General features: G+C 41.8%; 1 protein-coding gene across 2 annotated transcripts in view; it reads left to right on the plus strand.

Moving 5' to 3' along the window:
* The first annotated feature begins 1,655 nt into the window (after positions 1-1,655).
* The window catches only part of PRDM5 (PR/SET domain 5), an 87,389-nt gene continuing 68,518 nt past the window's right edge, over positions 1,656-20,526 (plus strand). For both annotated transcript variants that reach the window (XM_048509984.1, XM_048509986.1), the window contains exons 1-2: positions 1,656-1,871; positions 3,905-3,988. In XM_048509984.1, coding sequence (XP_048365941.1) covers positions 1,779-1,871; positions 3,905-3,988 — 177 coding nt within the window. In that variant the 5' untranslated portion in view covers positions 1,656-1,778. The remainder of the gene's footprint in view (positions 1,872-3,904; positions 3,989-20,526) is intronic.

The following is a 20,526-nucleotide window of genomic DNA, read 5'->3' on the forward strand; positions in this document are numbered from 1 at the left end:
GAATGTTCTTCAGCCCCAAGAGTGGAATGACAGTCCCTAGGAATGTAATCAGTACTTGGGGATTGGAATGAAAACTCCTGGAATGATGATCCCTAGGAAGGCAACTAGTGCTCTGGAACTGGAATAACATACCCTAGAGTGGAATGACAGTCCCTAGGAATAGTTAGTACTCTGGGATTGGATTGACAGACTTTAGAGTGGGTTAACAGCCCTAAAGAATAGCATACAGGTTCTGGGACTGGAATGACAACATCCAGAGTGGAATGATGGTCCCTAGGAATTGAATTAGTAACTGGGACTGTAATGATGGCCCCTGGTGGTATATGACTGTACTAGGACTAGAATGACAGCTTTCAGAGTGAAATGGTGATCTGTAGAAATAGCATAAGTGGTCTGGGACTGGAATGATAGCAAATTATAGACACACATACAAAAAATCCGGTGTTAAAATGGAATAATAATCCCTAGAATGGAGTAACAACCTTTGGAGGTAGCAGAAATTTTTGGGAACTGGAATAGAATGAATAAAAATGGTGCTCTAAGAATGGAATAGAATAGAATCAGTGCCCTGGGACTAGAATGACAGTCTTTGCGAGTTGGAAAGAGGTTCAGGGAATGACAGCCACCAGAGTAAAATGACAGTCCATAGGAGCCTAGGAAGGAAGCAGAAATGTGCATTGTGGGGCTCTAAAAAAGAAAAGGAATGGGGGAAAGCCCAAAATCAAAGCCTTTTCCTCTACAGAGCATAATGAGATGGCTGACACCCACGTTATGACTATGGAAAAAAACAAAGTAGCTGACAAGCAGGTCAGCTACTGATCTGGAGCTGATTTGGGGATAACTATATAATTTCCAGAAATGTTAATTAAAATGTAAGGTATTTCATTCCACTTTAAGGTCTGTGATTCTAGCTGCAGAGCACTGATTTTAATCTGCTACTGATGGGGAGCCTGTCATTCCATATCCAAAGAACTGATTCTATACTTAGGGGCCATTGCTGAACGCAGGGAGGCCATCATTCCAGTCCCTGAGTGGTCTAGCTGTGCCCAGAGACCTTCATTGAAAATCCATCCTGCAATTTTATTGCAACGTTTTGTGCTGTAACGTAGTTCAGCGAACAATTCCTAGCTCCTTTTATCTTAAATGGGCCTTCAAGGCTCTCCCATTGTTCCCAATGGGCAAGCCTGTCCTTCGTTTTAGTACATTCCTCACAGAGCTGGTTGGCACGATCCAGGCGTTGCAACTGTTCCCTCAAAGTCATTTTCCCTTGCTTCTCTTCACACTCCCACTTCATGTTCTGCTCCGCAGCCACCACTCCTGCACTGGTACCCAAAAGACCAGGCTGTGGCTGGGAACCAAACGAGATGCTTAACCAGCTTTGCAGTGTTACAGGGCAAACAATGGGGCATAAATGTTTCCCCTCGGGTCTGTGCAGCCATTCATTTACTGGTGGAAAATGACCAGCTTTCCCCCAATCCACCGCCGCGTTGTGCAAGAAGGGATTCTTTCCGCCTGCCAGAATCGGCCTCTTTGCTGGAACGAAACTTTCGGCCAATCGGAGCGCCGCTTTTCCTCCAACCCTTGCAGAAGCCCCCGCCCGGCAGCCGCTGTGGGGGCTCCGCGGTGGAGACTCCACCCCTTCTTTGCCGGAGCAGAAGAGGAGGGGGGCGCGCACTAGGGGCTCCTCTCCCCCTCCCTTCTTGCAATGAAAGTACGGCTGGCTTCTTTGCCCATTTAGCAACAGCAAAGGCTACCCCCCCCGCCCCCATTAGTGCACAATGCTGGGCATGTACGTGCCGGACAGGTTTGCCCTGAAGTCCTCTAACATTCAAGACGGGATGGGGCTCTTTACAGCCCGGCGAGTGAAAAAGGTGGGTGATGCGCGCTGCCGCCCTCGAAAGTGAGGGGTGTGTTTGCGATGGGAGGGGTGCAAGGCACCACCCGCCGGGACAGCTGGGACTTCTGCGAGCTCTTTTCTCGACCTCTCTTATTTTCTTCTCCTTTTTTCCATTCCCCCTCCCCCAGTTTCACCAATGTTGGGACGGACGGACGGTCTCCTCCCGAGACAGCCTGCCACGTAGCAGAGGCGCTGCAGCTCTTGCGCGCGCTCCCGAGCAGGCTTCCCAGTTCAAGTTCGCGTCCCGTCATTCCCCCCCCCCCCCCGTCCCAATTGCACTTCCACTTCTCGTTCCGCTTCCGTCTGCTTCGAGGTAGCCGGTGGAGACGAGCACATACCCCTCCCCCAAAATAAAGCAGAAGTTTCTGTCCGTCCCCCGGGCCTCCCGGCGTTGTTTTTAGGAGTCACGGGTGGGAAAACCAGGGAGAAAACAAAGTACTCAGAACTGATATCCCACGCAAAGTAGGTTTGGTTCCGTCCAGATTTCCATCATGCAAATGCAGGGCGTTCATCAGTTTCCAAGTGGAACTATATCTCGGTCTTCATACCGCGGAGGGGGGTATGCTCAACATTTGTTCTCCTTTCGGGAGAAATTGTCAAAAAAAGTTTTGTTGAGCATGTATTATTATTTTCTCTCTTTGGGAGAAATTATGCTTCTTTGGGGTGTGTGGATGTATGAACTAATTGGGGTGGTAGTTCAAAGTTTCTTGTTTGGGTTACCAAACTTCGGCAGGTGCCTCCCAGATTCCAACATTCCTCTGGCTCATGTTTCACACCTAGCAGGTACACACCTGTATTACCTTTGCATACCTGTAGTTTAAATGCAGTATGTGAGAATACTAGCAAGTTACTTATCTACTTCATGTATATCTCACCCGTTGAAACCCAACACTACTTACTTTCTTCTCTCCTCAATGTTCACAACAATTCAGTGAAGTGGATTAGGCTAAGTGTGCATGACTGGTTAGCCAGAAACCTTTCATGGAAATGTAGGGAACCTTGGCCTCCTAAATCTTGGTTTTACACTACAGTCTTGTGCAGATTTGCTCAATAGTTAGTAGCCTTGTGCAGGTTTAGTCAATAGTAAGCACTTTTGCATTCAGTGGGGCTTTCTCCCTGATAAGAGTGTGTGGCATTGTACTGTAAAAGTGTTTTATGACAGTACATGCAGGGCTGAATGACAGGGTACTTGGATCTCAGAGCCTGTTCAAGGGATGCTTTTCTACCTCTGCCATGGCAAAGACTTAGAGTTAGATGAAACTTTACTGTTTTTAATGAATTGGGCCTGGCCTCCCTAACTCATGTTCTCTGTAGCCACAGAGCAGATGGAAAATTTTGGGAAACTATCCCCCCCCCGAAAGTTTGGTTTTCATACAGGAAGATGGCTAGAGGCCGGGGCAGGGGGAGGCTGGAATTATTTTCCCCCAAAACAGCTACTTTGTGGCTGCAGGGGACCCAGACCCAACTCTAAAACAGTATTGTTTCAGTTGACCCACGACCACATACACGCTCTGTACAGCCATTGGTCATTTCCACACAGTAGAAATAAAATGTCTTGAGGATGTTTTAAAAAACTGTTTTGGGAAAGAAGTTCACACAGCTATCTCCTCCAAAACGTCTTCAGAACGTTTTATTTATCTCAGTATGGTTTTTTTTTAAACTTTGTAAACTACTGATCCCTCTCCCATCACCAACTCGAGTTGAAGACGGTTCCTGTCTGCTGAGCAAACAGAAGCAGGCAGGAAATGCTTTATTTCTCCCACCAAAACCTCTTACTTTCATTTTTGCCATTCTTGCCCACTATTTTCTGTTCTGCAGCAGATTTTCCATGAAGATTCCCCTCAGAGATTTCCTTCTGCTTTCAGCTGATTTCTGAGTAAAAAGTAGATGAATAAAGTCTGTTTTGCCTAGCAATCCCATGCAGATGTTGTTTTTCCTCTTTTTTTGTTTTGTTTTGAGGGTTATGAAAGGCACCAATGTTGTTTTTCCTGTGTTATCCTGATTTAGGGTGAAAAATTTGGACCTTTTGCCGGAGAGAAGCGAATGCCTCAGGACCTGGATGAAAACATAGACTGTAGGCTGATGTGGGAGGTGAGAATGATGCAATTGGCACTGCTTTTGTGGCTGTGGGGCTTCAGTGGAAGTGTGGGTTTGCAGAGATAGCTCTAGAATTGCTATTATTTTGGGGTGTTCCGATCGACAGGGAGCTGCTATAGCTCTATTTTTCCTATTCCACATGCTGTCCAGATGAACCTGATGTGATTCAGTGTCATGATATGACCATATCTCTACTCCCATATTGTAATATGATTGAAGTCTGGGGCAGTATACATCTAATGACATTATGTAACCTACTATTTCAGCTAGATTTTATGAGGAAAAAGGTTGGAAGAGGCACAGTATGTGGTATCAAAGTGTGTATCTGATGTCTAGCTGGACCCTGAGAAGGTGGCCAATGAACTGCAGGGCTGTTTGGGATTTGATCAAGGGTTGTGCACTTTAAATCTAATGCCCACTATAGTGAATTGACAGAGAGCTGACTATGAGCTTACTCACTTTCTTCCTTGCCTTTCCCTTCCCCAGGGAGATTCCTTCTCTTTTCTGCTTCCCCAATACTGACATAGAACATAGTGAGTCAAAACTAACCAAGTTTAACTGGTACAAAATCCAGCTTTTTTGGACAGTAAAGAGACAACATGAGGGACTTTTGATTATGTTTCAGAAATTGGGAGAATTATGCCTGCACCATGCAGAACAAATTGCTGTACACAAATGTACTTCTAGTCATCCTAGCTCTGTGCTGTACCAGACACCTACCCTAAGCACTCACAGTTTAGATCTGTAAGGGTTGTGATTCCATACTTTCAGTTGTTCAATTCAGAAATACAGGGTCATGACAGTTGTAATGATCCTTTCTAGTAGGAAAGACTTACAACTATCCGTGACAGATTAGCTACCCAGTATATGGATAGCTGAAGGGCTAGGCCTGCATCTTGGTGTTGCCACACACTCTGCCCTCCTCCCTCCTGCATTACTTATTGTTGTGGTATACCGCTAATTAGTTTTTAAAATTAGGAATGGGATTCCAATTTTGTCAGGCTAATCTTGCTTGAATTTAATTTATCATCTCCTAAACAATATGACTCTTAGGGCTAGGGTTTTGTTTTGGTGCAGAAATGAAGTGATTTATTTGTATTCTTATTGCCTTGCAGACATGCAGGGTAAGTGTTTGCTTAGTAAATGAATTGTTTGAAAGGGGTGCTTTTTTCTCACACCCTCTTGTTGTATGATACACATTGACTGTGGCCACTGAATGGTTGTAGTCTGAAACTAGCTCATTCCAGAAGGAGAAAGTCTCTGATCCATTCTTGTGTCCGTGTGACTTACAGTGACCCCTGAAGTGTTTTTCAAGGCAATAGACATTTGGAGGTAGCTTGCCATTGCCTATCTCTGCATGGGATGAGAGAGTTCTGAGAGAACTGACCCAAGGTCATGCACCTTCATACGGAGGAGTGAGAAATCGAACCTGGTTCTCCAGATTTTCTTACCAGAGTTTTACCAGAGTTTAATATATTTTTGAAAAATGGGATGGTGCTAAAGGTACATTGCCTGTTATTTTTGCCAGTATGAGAAACAAGTATGAGAAAAAGCACAAATATGATGACCAACTGTTTTTTGGCATCCAGTGGAACAATCCTTGAACTGGCAAATGTTGGTAGAAAAATTACATAATTTAGACGGAATGTATCTACTTCTCATTTTGGAGAGTGGGCTGCATAGGGTTTCTGTCAGTTAGATGTGTGAGTATGCATGGAAACCCCTCATTACTTCTTGGAACAGAGTATAATAAATGTTGCAAAATAAGAAATTGTACATAAAATATGTTCACAATCCTGATATTCTCTGTCACTCACTTACTCGCTGTCACTGTGTGTGTGTGTGTGTGTGTGTGTGTGTGTGTGTGTGTTTAAAAATTGAATTTAATAAGAATCTGTGTTAAGATGTGCATTGGATTAGGACTATTCCTGTCAGGGTTGTATCAAGCTGCAGCAGGAGAACATTTGTGGGAAAGAGTCATTATTGTTCTCTGAAAGCATCCTTGCTGCTTCTGGGAAGGAAGAGATGAAGCTGCCACAGCCTGAACAGCTTTGTCCAAGGGAGGGACCTTTGTCCTTGCAACTAAATGTCAACATCTGGGATAGGTAATCCTTGAAACCACAGTGGAACCTTCAGCAGAGGACTAGACCAGAACACCCTTGGGGTGGAACAAGGGTGAGGGTACCATCCCTTCATCATCTGTTCCTTATTATCAGCCAATCTGCCACTGAAAGAATGCTCTCTCTCCAGCATACGAAATAGTTCTCTCCAAAAGAAGAAGAGGAGGAGTTTGGATTTATATTCCCCAAACCCCTTGATTTCTCTCACATAAGGAGACTCAAAAGGGTTTGTGAACTCCTTTCCCTTCCTCTCCCCAAAACAGAGGTAGGAGGGCTAAGAGAATTCCGAAGGTCATCCAGCAGGAATGTACAAGTGGGGAAACAAATCCAGCTCACCAGATAAAACTCTGCTGCTCATGTGGAGGAGCGGGGAAGCAAATATGGTTCTCTAGATTTGAGTCCACAGTTCTTAACCACTATACCACATGGGCTATTCTATCAGTCAGAGTTCAATGGCAACAGTTATTATTTCAATAGTGTGATGATTTGGTATCCAGTTAAAAGAATGGTAGATCCATAATGAATAAATGGAGTTGAAAATATTGCAGTAGTTTCACGATTTTATGCATGTTTCTTTTAATGAGCATATTTTAACAACTTAAACCTCTCATACATCACCACTCAGGCCACACAGAAACAAAGCAACCAAAACCAATTACCGGTAATCAGTCACCTAAGAGTATATCTTTCCATATAATCCAACTACCTCAGACTATGAAAAATGGGTAGGATACAGAGGTGGAGCTGCAATAGTGACATCTGGAGTGGCTCACCCCAAGCACTGCCATTGCAGTCGTGTCGGGGCTGGGGGTGGGGCGTGTCAGGGGTGGGAGGGGGCGCATGGGCAGTTCATGTCCCAGGCACAGTTTCCTCTCCATTTGTCACTGGTAGGATATAAGAGTAAATTATACACAAAACGTTATCTCAATCCATATTTTCATAGCAGAGGATAGAAATGTAGCTACTTGTACAGTGATTCTTTGGTCAACCCTAGGGAATAAAATTGTAAGCCTTCGGCTCAGAAAAAAATTATTAGGTTGTGGAGAAATGGCTTCCCTCCTCCCTTTTCTCTCCCCCCTCCCTTCTCCATCCATGCATCCTACGACTCAGATTGGAAGGCAGAAAATGCGGTGTGCCTGGCAACACCGGTAGAGGGCGCCAAAAGGGGTGGTATTATAAAAAGCAGGCAGAAACCTGGGAGAGGGTTCTTTGGTTATCTGGCAGTCTGATGTACGTTGTTGTTAAGAGAGAAGGGCTCTGGAGGCAGCGGCCATGTGCCCAGGCCATGTGCTCAGCCTAGAGATGTGAGCTCTCTGTGAGTGGTAACTGTTCAAGCTGAGGACCTACCCTGCTTTTGAACATCTAGTAGGCAGAGTATATGTTAGAAAAAGGGAAAGGGGATTTGTGGTTTGTCTCCTTTTATTTGTTTTTCCTTGCGTTATCTTGTGCATTGCCAAAGAGTTCTTATGATTGTTTTCTGTTAATAAATTCTTATTTTTCAAACCTTACAAAAGTTCTCTGTACCACATATGCCCCCCCGGTCTGAAACACACTATGTGAATAAGAAACTGAGGCAGAGACCTTGTAACCGGGAGAGGAAGCTGGGAAATCCTGGTCTTTCCCAGTGGGCAGTCCTCAAAGGATCACTTGGTGGCAGCATACCCTGGGAGAAAGATAGCCCTCCCCAAGGGAAAGTTGATAACTCCTGGGAGAGTGTAGAACGCGAAATAGGACCTGCCACACATAAGCAAGCCCGTTTTGCCACATAGGCAAAACAGGTTTTAGTAAATCTAAGCATTTTTAGGAAGTCTAAGCATGGTGGGAAGAGAGATGATCTGGTCAAAGGCCACCCACCCTAAGTAGAGAGGAAAGGGGAGAGAGGAGGGAGGGGAAGGGGGCCATTCATCTGGTAATGGCCCATTTAACATGGGGGGAAAGGTAGGGAGGTGGAGGGGGAGTCATCTAGTCGAGACCCACCCGGGGGGGGGGTGGGAGGGGGAGGGAAGAGGTGTCATCTGGTTGAGGCCTACCCATCCTGAGGGGAAGGGTAGAGAGGAATGAGCTGATGGGCCACCTCTTCTCCCTCCCCTTCCCCCCACGGGTGGGTGGGCCTCCTCAGATGATGGGCCCCCTACTCCCAGGATGCGTGTGCCATGACCAGATGACTAGCCCCTTCCCACTCCCTTCCATTCCTCATTCCCCTGGGTGGGTGGTCCATGACCAGATGATGGACTCCTCCCCTTCTCTAACCCCCTCTATTGAGTTTTTAGGGTAATTTGTTGATTATGGATGTTTATTCTTGTTTTTAACACTATTTTTGTATTGTTATAGATTGTTATATTATTGTATATTATATTTGTAACAACCAGCCAGTGATTGAATCAAGTTTCCAGAGCAGGGACAAAATCTACAATTAACTGGAATATTTACTTAAAATTACTCAGAGTTCCTTACAATATACAGTTTAAAGTAGTAAGCATATTTAAGACAGTAAAATTAATAACAAATTACCCTATCTAGCAATAAAACATGCAATAACCTAACCTGAAAAGTATTTATTTATTTACCTCTTTTATAGTGTACCTTTTTCACTTGGACTCAAGGAGAATTTCACAGAGTACATCAATACAATCAACAGGATGGACTATTCAGTAACTAATACTATAGGATTAGGGTTGTAGAGCTAATCAGAACTCTAAAAACAGAACTGAAAGCAAAGCATAAGTGTTCACATGACACAATAAATGATACAAAAATTACATAGTAGGATCCTAATTTCAGTAAGCTAAACAGTAGTATAGAACAAAGGTCCTGCTAGATTTTAAAAATAGCTAGTGAATTAAAGAACAAAACAGCAGTAGGACTATAATTTAAAACTTGACATGAAAGTAACCTAATTATTTGGAGAGATTTAAGTTCTCTTGAAAGTCTGTTTTTACCTCTCTCCATAAGATCATCAGTTAGATGGTCAATTGAGTGTCTAGGGTGAATGAATTACAGAACTTAAGGACTGGACTTCACTAATTTTACCTCATATGCAGTTTGCATGTAACAAAGGCGTACCTTCAAAGAACTCAAGCCATGTTAGTCTGCTGTAGAAAAATCAAATAAGAGTCTTAAAGACTAACAGATTTGTTGTGGCATAAGTTTCCATGGACTGAAATCTACTTCATCAGGCAGTGGTGCTTATAAAAGGCCGTGTGTGTTAATGCTGCAGAAAAAGTAGGCTAGAGGAGGAGTGATATTTTCACTCTTATAAATGGTTTATTTATCAGGTAGTTTAAAATGTTGCAGCCAGTTGCCAGTTTTACCTCATTTTCTAAAAACCAACTAAACCAAAGTTTTAAATATTTTTCTGACAATATTTCATAACTTTGTCAAGAGGTGAATGAGATATGTTCATAACTTTGTCAAGAGGTATTTTCAGATTCTTGCATACCAAATTTTATGACTTCCTGAATGGTTGAACCCAAGTGGTTTATGTTTAGGAACACTGATCTGAGTACAAATGTTGTTGTGTCTTATAAATCATGCTCTGCAGTGACCCTGAGTGAGAAGATTGGTGCCAGGACTATATAAGGTAAAAAGCAACTGTCTTAATCTGAATACACTGTCCTTCCAGGAACCAGTAAGCCAAATGATAACTGTTAGTCAAGTGGCTGTTGAGATGCATATATTGTTTATTATTATTTTGTGACTTTATTGGTGCATACTGGAAACAGAATTAATTCTAGTTTATAAGGTCTTTTTTTTAAAAAAAGGTTACGAAATGAGAAATAAATGAAATAACTTGTTCTTGGAAGGTATGCTTGACTGTGTAGAAATGGTTACAATGCAATCTGATCTAACTATAATACACAGAAAGGTAGATTAAATGAATGCTTACCTCAAAACCATGTATCCCACATTGCCAGTTTAAGTGACTTTGTAATCAAGAGGGCAGATACTTTCAGAGCTGATTCATTTGGCCGAGGATTCAATATTTGTGGTTTTTCTTTCATATTTTTATGTGCCCAAAGCAACCTTATTTCTCTTGGTTACATGGTCATTTTGGAATATCTGGCTGCTAGTTTCAGGCATCATTGAGTTCGCTGATTATTGTCCCTTCTGGAAGTAGAATAGAAAAGAGTTTGATAGGAAATAAAAGCAGGATAAGGTGAGAGCCCTTTTTCCTGGTAGTCTGCCTTTGGCACTTGGAGATCTTGATTTGAAAGATTGTTTCTTCACGGGAGCCTTTCTGTGTGTTCAGAAACCATAATAGTCTGTGGGAAGCTTTATCACATGTTTGTTATGAATGTACAGATTACCTCTGTGTTCAGCCTTATCCCTAAAATCCAAGATATTTAGCTTTTTGCAAACATCAAACTTTGCCCATGCTGCACTAAAGCTGTGACCCTAGATGCCCTTGGACCTTCAAGGCTCTATGGACTTCAGTAGGATTTGGGAGATGTTCAGTGTGTTGGGACTGCAGCCCATATCCCATGGCTATGTGGTTTCATATAACAAAGCAGTTGCTTAAACTCTGATGAAACTAACATTCTTGGAGGCCTCTTAAGGCTTCTGGAGGCCCCTTGAAGGCACCATACTGTGTGGCTTGATGCTTTTTAAAACATCTTTGTAAAAACAGTTCTTCTGTGTCCTAAACACATGTCAGCGTTTGTGATCAAGTTACATCATTGTTGTGCCTGCGATGCTGTTGTGAAAAGCCCCTTGAATGAATTGAGGCAGTGATACTTCCTTAGTTAGCTGTCAGACTCCTGAGGTTTGAAACAAACAACAGTATCCTTGATTCAGTTTCCAAATTAAGGACTACAGCACAAGGCAGGGTGTGGAAACATTTCAGCTGCACACCGCAGACCTCTTGCTCTGAAGTAGCCTTCAGTGAGGCTACTTCATGGAACTATGTGACTGTAACACAAGCCAACTGAAGGCTTGTGAAGAGGTTTACAGCTGTGAATAAAACCACACCAAACATGATAAATCAATATTTGCCACCACCTAACTATTCTGTGTAGAGTTGGAGGTCTACAAACTATAAAAAGCAATTAATCTTCTTTTACAAGGATACCTTACTTTATATTGGTAGTATGTGGATAAGCAGTCCAAGGTAACGAGGGGACAGAATGAGTTTGTACTGAGAAGCATACAGACAGGATTCTCAGCATTGTTAATAAAACCTTTTATTACCAACAGAACAGGAGCACTGATGATTAAAAGGAAAGCACAAAAGTATTGCATTTCATGCTGGAGTACTTGTGCTCAGATTGGTTGCTGGGTGGGGAGAGAAGGACAACACATATGAGTAGGAAAAGCAGGCCACATTGACTGCAGATTCCTTCGGTCTTGGCACAGCATCATTAAGGAATGGCAGATGGTACTGACAACCAAACTGCTGAAAGCGAATGGCGCAGTTCACCTGTGGGAACAAAAGTAGCTTAAGGCAAGACACGGCAGTCTGTTAGTCTTGTCCTCTACAAATCTGCTGCAGTGTGTGACCAATATGCCAGCCTTGGGCGTGGCTGCTACGTACCCAAGAGATCTTTAAGAGTGCCATGCAGGGAATCCACTCATGATTAACCCTGTGCAATGTTCCCAGCACAGTAGCCATTCAAGCCAGTTGTGCCAGCATTAACGGTTTATCAAGGCAATAGTATATTTTACAGAGATGCAGGCCAAAACAGATTCCACCTCCACCCCCAATTCTCCTCCAAAAGTAGGATCTGGCAACAGTACAGAGGCATAGCTATCACACAAAGTGGGAGTTCTTTTGCTTCCCCTGTCCCACCTTTGGGTTGCCTGGCCCCATTGCTGTAGCTCCTTCTCAGGGGCTGTTTGGTATCAAGGATGACTTCTACCTAGTGCTTACTGCTTGACTTATTGAGGCTGGAACAGCAACACATATGTCATGGTGGCAGGTGAAATAGTGCCCCAGTCATAGGCTCCAACAGGATCTGCAGTCAAGAAATATGGATCTGCTGCCCAACACACTTTAACTTCATTTTCATTGTGAACTGTATAGAATCCCCCATCACTGGTTTCAACTTGTCTTATTTCTAAATGTGTTAGCATTTGGAGAATGGTCTTGTTAGGTTTGTATGATTGGACATTGTAGGAAACAGAATGCTGGGCTCCATTGCCCATTGGTTACAAGCCATGGGACTTTTCTTACTTCTAGGAAATAGCTGAGTTTAAAGAAACATATTTTTTTGCATAATACCCAAGTGTCCCATTTATGATAACCTTCATAGTATTCTAAAACAGGATTTGAAATGTATACTTGAATTCTTTCACTTTCAATAAGGATACTCATTAGTGTAGTATGTCTACTTTTACAACATTGTAATTTATTTCTCTAACATACCACATGTTCCTCTGATACCCTATTTGCTAGATGTTGCTGATATATTTCCTTTTATGTTCTACCAACTCAAGCGTCATTTCAACTTTAATATACTGGCTTTTGCACTTGAAATAATAATCATCCACATTTCATAAGCTTTTTAAAGTTTGCTTTTAAGTTCTGGTTTTCAACCCAATGTTTTTATACTTTTTCAAAAAGAGCAGTCATGTTAAATATTGTTTACTGGGGTGCATTTTGAATCAATATTTACCCCAGATAGATGTGTTTGTTAGTTTGCCCTTTACCCATTAAACACTAGTGAAGATCAAAAGCGTCAGAATATTCATTAGCATTCCCCAGTGAGATCTTTCAGGAGAGCTGTGAGCATTGAGGTCATGGGTTTCCTTCTTGTTCCGAAGAGTGAGTTGTGATTTCTATTCCTGTCAGTATTCAAAGAAGCAGTCATCCTGAGCAAGGAAAGACTTTTGTGGACTGGAACCAAAAGCATCCTTTGGGTACCTATTTAGCAGCCATCAAAGGAAAATTTGATTTAGCTTTTTGACCAAAGATATTTGGTGGAAATGGGAAGCTCATGAGGTTTCCCAAGGTTCCATACGTTTCTTTTCAGTAGAGGATTTGGAATTCCAGAGAAGAGAGGTGTGCTCTCATATCATAGAGCTAATATATCTTTCGAAATGTACCCAGTTTGTAGTCCTTAAGTTCAGAACCATGATTATATTTCTAGAGAGCAGTGATAAAATCTGTATGTTACAGAATTTTGAGTGTGCCAGGCAGTAGGCTCTTCATATGGAATATCCTAATAGTAGTTCACTCATAGTGGTTAGTTCACTCATGAATGGCACAAATTGTCTGCCATGTGTCAGTTTTTTAAGAATTGCAAATAAAACAAAAGTTCCTGAATGAAGAGTTCCCCCACTGGCCCAAAACTGGACTCATTCAGTGCATAATTTTTTTAATTGTAGAAACGTCTTTCTTTCTTGTGCATGCAATCTATGCATCTAGTAATTTTTTTTAAAATCATGATCTTTGTAGTGTGAAGCTTAACTTGTGAAAGGATTATCCTTAAATCATTGTAGTGGATCAGATTCTCTTGAAGCAAATGGGATTTGCTCTAACACAACCCAGTGCAGAGTGAACATTTAGAAGAATAGTCAGCACCAAAGTCTCCTGTGCTTTGTCTCAGAATTAAACAAGATTCCAGTTGCTGAATAAGTGTTTCCAGTTGCTGAATAAGTTTAATGTGAGAATGTAGTTTTTTGCTCTTCTTCATGGACAAGAGTCCAAAGATGAGGGGGATAGTGCGCAGGAAGCTGAAAGGGAAAATCAAGAGAGTCAAAAATGTCCAAGGTGCTTGGAGGTTATTTAAAAACACAGTCTTAAAAGCTCAGCTGGAATGTGTTCCGCAGGTTAGGAAAGGCAGCACCCAGTCCAAAAGAAAGCCACCATGGTTAACAAGGGAGGTTGAGGAAATTATTAGGAAAAAAAAGATGTCTTTTAGAAAATGGAAGTCCAACAACTGATGAAAGAATACCAGAGAACACAAATGGTGTGGCAAAAGTGAAGCAAGTTAGCTGTAGGGGGGGAGGGCAAAAAAAAGGATTATGAGAGCATGTAACAGAACATCAAGACTAGCAACAAACAATAGTTCTTCAAAATTTACATGTCAAAAAGCAGCAGGGAAGCCAGCAAAGGGGAAGCGGTAGGCCCGGATTAGATGATGAAGGGAGAACAAAAGGTGTGCTAAAAAGATGACAGGGAGATTGCAGAGAAGCTGAATGAATTCTTTGCATCTGTCTTCACCCAAAGGAAGGGAGGTGAGGAGAAAATTCCTGCACCTGAACCAAGCTTCTTAGGAGGTGAATCCCTGTGAGGAACTAGCGAAGATAGTGGTAGACAAAGGGGAAGAAGTTCTGGCAGCCATTGATAAAACTAAATGCTACCAAATCCCTGGCCCAGATTGCATTCATCCAAGAGGTGCTTAAAGAGCTCCAAGCATGAAATTGCTGATGTTCTCACATTCAATATGCAACTTGTATCCCTGAAATCCAGGCTCTCCATCCCTGAGAGACTGGAAGAGATGGCCAATGTCACACCAATCTTTAAGAGAAAGGATCTAGGGGGGACCCGGGAAATTACAGAGCCAGTCAGTTTGACATCTGTTCCTGGTAAATTAGTAGAATCTATCATTAAAGATAAAATTATTAAACATGTAGAAAAAGCAAGACCTGCTGACGAAGAGTCAGCATGGCTTTTTTGCAAGAGAACAGAGTCCTGTCTTACAAACTTACTAGAAGTTCTTTGAAGGGGTGTAAACAGACATGGGGATAAGAGAGGGGAACCAGTGGACATTGTCTACTTGGATTTCCAAAAGGCTTTTGACAAAGTTCCCTTACCAGAGACTGTTGAGAAAACTCAGCAATGAGAAGGAATAAGAGGAGAGTCCTCCTATGGATTAAAAACTGGTTGAGGAACAGGAAACAAAGGGTGGAATTATAAATGGGAAATTCTCACGGAATGGACGAGATGTAGGGAGTGGTGTCCCCCTAGGATCCGTTTTGGGACCAGTGCTCTTTAACTTATTCATAACGGTTATGACCTGGACGTAGGGGTGGGTAGTGCTGGTGGCCAAGTTCTAGGGATGATACCAAATTATGTAGAGGTGGTGAACGAAACACAAAAAGGATTCACGAAAGAGCTGCCAAGAGGGACCTGTGATAAATTAGGTGAGTGGGCTAACGAAATGGCAAATGCAGTTTAATGTAGCTAAATGTAAAGAGTGATGCACATAGGGGCAAAAGAATTCAAACTTCACATACACGCTTCTGAGGGGTCCAGTGCTATCGAGTCACCAGACCAGGAAAGGGATTTGGGCGTCTTAGTTGATAGTTCCATGGGAATGTCAACTCAATGCGTATGGCAGCTGTGAAAAAAAGGCAAAACTCTATGCTGGGGATAATTAGGAAGAGGTTGATAATAAAACTGCAAGATTGTCATGCCCTTATATAAAGCAGTAGATTGCTACACGCGCAGAATTACACAATGTGTTCAGTTCTGGTCATACACATCTCAAAAAGGGAATATCGAAGAGATAGAAAAAAAAAGAGATGCAGAGGTCTGAAGGGCAACGAGGGATGATTGAGAGAGGATTGGAGCACCTTCCTTATGAGGAAGGCTGCAGCGTTTGGGACTCTTTAGTTTGGAGAGGAGGCGTCTGAGGGGGGGGATATGATTGGGAAGTCCTATAAAATTATGCATGGGGGGTAGAAAATGTTGACAGAGAAAATTTTCTCTCTTTCTCACAATACTAGAACCAGGGGGCATTCATTGAAAATGCTGGGGGGAAGAATTAGGACTAATAAAAGGAAACACTTCTTCACGCAACGTGTGATTGGTGTTTGGAACATGCTGCCACAGGAGGTGGTGATGGCCACTAACCTGGATAGCTTTAAAAAGGGCTTGGACAGATTTATGGAGGAGAAGTCAATCTATGGCTACCAATCTTGATCCTCCTTGATCTCAGATTGCAAATGCCTCAGCAGACCAGGTGCTCAGCAGCAGCAGCAGCAGCAGCAGCAGCAGCAGGCCATTGCTTTCACCCCCTGCATGTGAGCTCCCAAAGGCACCTGGTGGGCCACTGCGAGTAGCAGAGTGCTGGACTAGATGGACTCTGGTCTGATCCAGCAGGCTAGTTCTTATGTTCTTATGTTCTTAAGAGTCCACAAAATGGGCTCCAAAATCCTAAGCAATGCGCACTGCGTACAGCAGAGGAAGCCATCTGTTCGTTATCATTTCTGAGCTGACATTTCCCCCCCTCACTAACTACACAGTATTTGGCTTCAGTTTACATGCATGCTTAAACAGTACTACATAAGTGCTGTACTACATTCCAGTGCCTAACGTTTTGACTAAATTCAACATGATTTCATTATAAACTTAAAGGAGTCACTGAGCAAGCGGCTTGAGTCACGCTTGAATACACACCAACTTAGTCTTCATCATTTTTTTTTCTCACTGCCAGTAGATGTTCCTCACTCAGGGGGCATTCCATGATTCCAGCACATTCATTTGCATCTGTCCATGGCTTCTTGCATTTACAATGAAATCAGCTGAAATTCTGTAGGATGGAATTGAGCCTTATTCCCAACACTTGCAATAAACTATTAATCCCCAAATCCTGCCAAATGCCCTAAAGATTTTATTCTTGCTTCAAAACTTGACACCATCTTGGATTCTTGGGTCTTTTACTGTTATAAGTCTGCTGAATAAACTGTGAAGGTATCACAGAGATCATGTCCTTACTGAGGTCATGTTCATGTTAAAAAGGCTGAAGTGGCTTTAAAACATGGTCGGAATTCTAACTTCAGCAATACTGTAAATCTTATTTTTGATTCCTGTTTCATTCTCTAACTAGACATTATCTGGGTTGAAATCCATGCTTATTGTATCGGACCATTTGGTAGCCTGTGAAAATAAATATGTTCCTCTCTTGAGTCTTCACCTTAAAGACTATCCACAGCATTAAGGAACGTTCTAAAATTGTGCTGGAAATTAATGATAACAAGTGGAAGTATACAGAAATCTTGAGACATTCCTTTTGTTAAAAGAATCACATCAGATGAATTCTTTTTAGCTGTTGATTCTTGTCTGAGCTTTTAGACTTTGCCCTGATGGCTAAGTTTTGAACCTGTCTTCCGGGCTGCAAACGGCAGTGATTAATGTTGCAATTGTAAGCAAGTTGAAGACGTCTGAAATGGCATTAAGTTCAGTGAGATAATAAGTAGCTTAACTCTTTGCAGGATTGCTGCTATATTCGGTTTTAAAGGAAGGCTCCAGTTTTCATGATAGTGTTACTTGTCTGCTTAGTTTAATGTACAGTTTTGTGTACTTCAGTGGTCCCTCCAGGCTCTTAGCCCTTTCATGTTGAAAACACAGCATAAACCGGAGCTATTGTGGGAATGTCAGCCTGTTTGAAATGTGATCGCTTTAATTTCCTCCATATTCATGCCAGAATTAACACTGTTTTTTGCTTATGTGCCCCAAACAAAGTAATATACATATAACTTTTGGATCTATTTCTTGCTTTTCCACAGCCAATTACAATCCTGTTGTCTTCAGAAATAAATTGTATTCATATGTCTGTATTTTTAGGGATACAAATCTCTGTTTGGAGAAAGAATAATACATAGAAAAGCATTTTATGTAGCTTTCTGAATCTCCAAAGCATCAATTTATTTTAGTGATAAGAACAATGTCACAAGTATTTTGTTAAGTTTTGTTGTATTGAGGCTGTTTGTCAAAAATGGCCCTACTTTTTCTAAGAGAGGAAGCACAAATCACCTGGCAGCATAAGCCCAATCTTGACCACAGGCGAATCAATGAAAAAGGCGAGGTAGAGGGCTACTTCTAAAAGCATATAGAAGAGGCAGAAAAAGAAACAGATAAAATGTTTTAGGCACATATTCAACATTTCATGTTTTTTGGGTGGGACAATAATGTTTACCTCAAAAATTCAATAGACCATCACTAAATAAGTGATTCCAATCTCTGGGTGACATGAAAAGCAGGTAAGGGATTTTTATTGTGAAATAAAATATCACCAGGGCCTGTAACTGCAATAGAATCTTATGTGGAATCCGTTAAGTGGACAGAATATAATTAAGGTTGCTTAAACTGCATTCTGAAACAATAGCTGAAGCTCTACATTCAAGTCCAGTAACACCCTAAAGACCAACCAGATTTCCAGGATTTAAGTTTACAAATCAAACTTTATTTGGCCCCTGCTGCACAAGCAGAATAATGTACTTTCAATCCACTTTGCAGTTGAATTTTACTGTGCAGAATAGCAAAATCCACTTGCAAACAATTGTGAAAGTGGACTGAAAGTGCATTCTTCTGCATGTGCGGAAGGGCCTTTGTCAGACACCCTTTGTGAGCTTTGATTCTCAAAAGCTTATAGACCTGGAAATCTTGTTGGTCTCTAAGGAGCTACTGGACTTGAAACTTGCTCTTCCACTACAGATCAATGTGGCTGAATAGCTACCTGAAACCAGTACTTGAAGCTGGAAGCCTGTATAGTAGAAGTCACCATTCTTTGCAGTCATGTCACTGAACAAGCATAAATATAGTGATCTGCGGTAAAGAATTCCTTTGTTGCTATATTACCTTTAAGTATTTGTTTATTTAAATATTTATATGCCTGCCTCTCTGTTGAGCATCTCCGGACCTTATGCTCAGAAAAGTTAACTGTTCATACAAACAACATGACAATGGAAGAAATTTGCAAAAGGGACTGATTCAAGAAAAGCCTGCTTTTATATCTGTTAATTCCTATTGAGAGAGATTTGCCTCTCACTTTGAAACCGGTGACTTAATGGGAAAAATAACGCCTCCCTAAAAATGCACCTATTTCTGTATAATGTGACTAGTCAAGAAGTAATTTATAATATTTTATTTTATTTATTTATTGTTTGGATTTGTAGACTGCCCCATCCCCGAAGGGCTCAGAAGCTATGGTTAAATGCAGTGCAAAAATGCAAGTTTTGTGCTTTTTATTTTCCAAGTATGATATCTTAGAAGTGCAAAATAAAGATCAGGAAAAGGAAAATATATGTGACAACTGAATATAAAGCATGCCCTTTCTTTTCTGACACTCTTGAGAGGTTTCATTTTTTTTGTTTTCTGCTATAGATGTGAAAATGCTGCTGTCTCACACTGTGAAGAGTAGTACAGATGTGAGTTTTGAAAGGCAAATGAAGAAGAATGGATTCAGTTGAAAGTGCTAATTAGAATACAGATGTGTTTACTGTTTCCTAACCTATGTTTTAATTTGGTCAGAATTTCAGAGGCCCTCTTTCAAAGGACTTCTTAAGATCTTTAATAAGATCTTTAATAACCAAATATCTATATCAATACCCCAAATATCTCGTACATCCAGTGTTGAGAGTCCGAAATCCACACATTTTTGTCAGATTCTTTTGCTTGGCAGCAGAATTCTTCGTTTATTATAAAACAGGAAAAAATGACTGCATGCAGGATAACAATGGGCCTTTTAGCATCTCATGCAAACTCTGATTTTGTGTTTTAGTCAGATATGTAGGATACAGCTTTCACAAAATGTAACATACATTTTTTGCATGTTCTTTCCTTGTCTTACCTTCTACAATATGCCCATCCTGCTGTTTCCCAGGGGTTTCCTATTTGAGTGTGTCAAAAATCCAGGTAACTTGGTGCTTGCCTTATGTGGTCAGATGTGCCAAAGGGAGGCTTAGGAGCCCCAACAATAACAAACATTCCAACAGAACATCTCAAGACTTTGTACAGTTCTGTGCATTGTTTTATGAAGCAGATTTTGTATGTGGAAGAAATTATCTGGATATGACTTGATTTTCCTTGGGAACAATTGTTCCATTAGCAGTGGCGTTCCTGCCTAGGGACAGGGGGGTACCCACTTGTCCCCAGGCACTTCATTTGGTCACGTTAAGAGCCAACATTTCAGAATTAAGTTTGTGTGATTTTTTGAATTTTTAAAGTGTTTTTCCACGTTCCGGCCTGCACGGGGAGGGCGCGTTTTTAAGGCTAGCGGCACCAAAATTTCAGGGTACCATCCAGAGACTATCCTGATGATGCCACCCAAATTTGGTGATGTTTGGTTCAGGGGCAGCAAAGTTATGGACCCCCAAAGGGGGTGCCCCCCATCCTCATTGTTTTCAATGGGAGCTAACAGGAGATGGGGGTTACCAGGCACGAGGAACCATAACTTTGGTCCCCCCTGAACATATCTTCCTCAAACTTAGGGTGGCATCATAAGGAATAGTTAACATATGATACTCTGAAAATTTGGTGTCACTAGCTGTCATCCCTTCCAGACATCCCAAGAGAAATTTACTTAAGATTCTTTGTTTTGCAGTGATTTTGCTCCATTTGTAGCCAATGGGGAATTTCCACAGGAGGTGTGTAGGCAGGCTGCACATTTTTTTTTTTTTGAAGAAGATAGGAGCGCAGACTTTCCAGGGTGTCTCCCAGAACCCTCCTGGTAATAGCATCCCAGGTTT

This window comes from Sphaerodactylus townsendi, linkage group LG10 (assembly GCF_021028975.2).
Source record: "Sphaerodactylus townsendi isolate TG3544 linkage group LG10, MPM_Stown_v2.3, whole genome shotgun sequence".
Classification (NCBI taxonomy): Eukaryota; Metazoa; Chordata; class Lepidosauria; order Squamata; family Sphaerodactylidae; genus Sphaerodactylus; species Sphaerodactylus townsendi.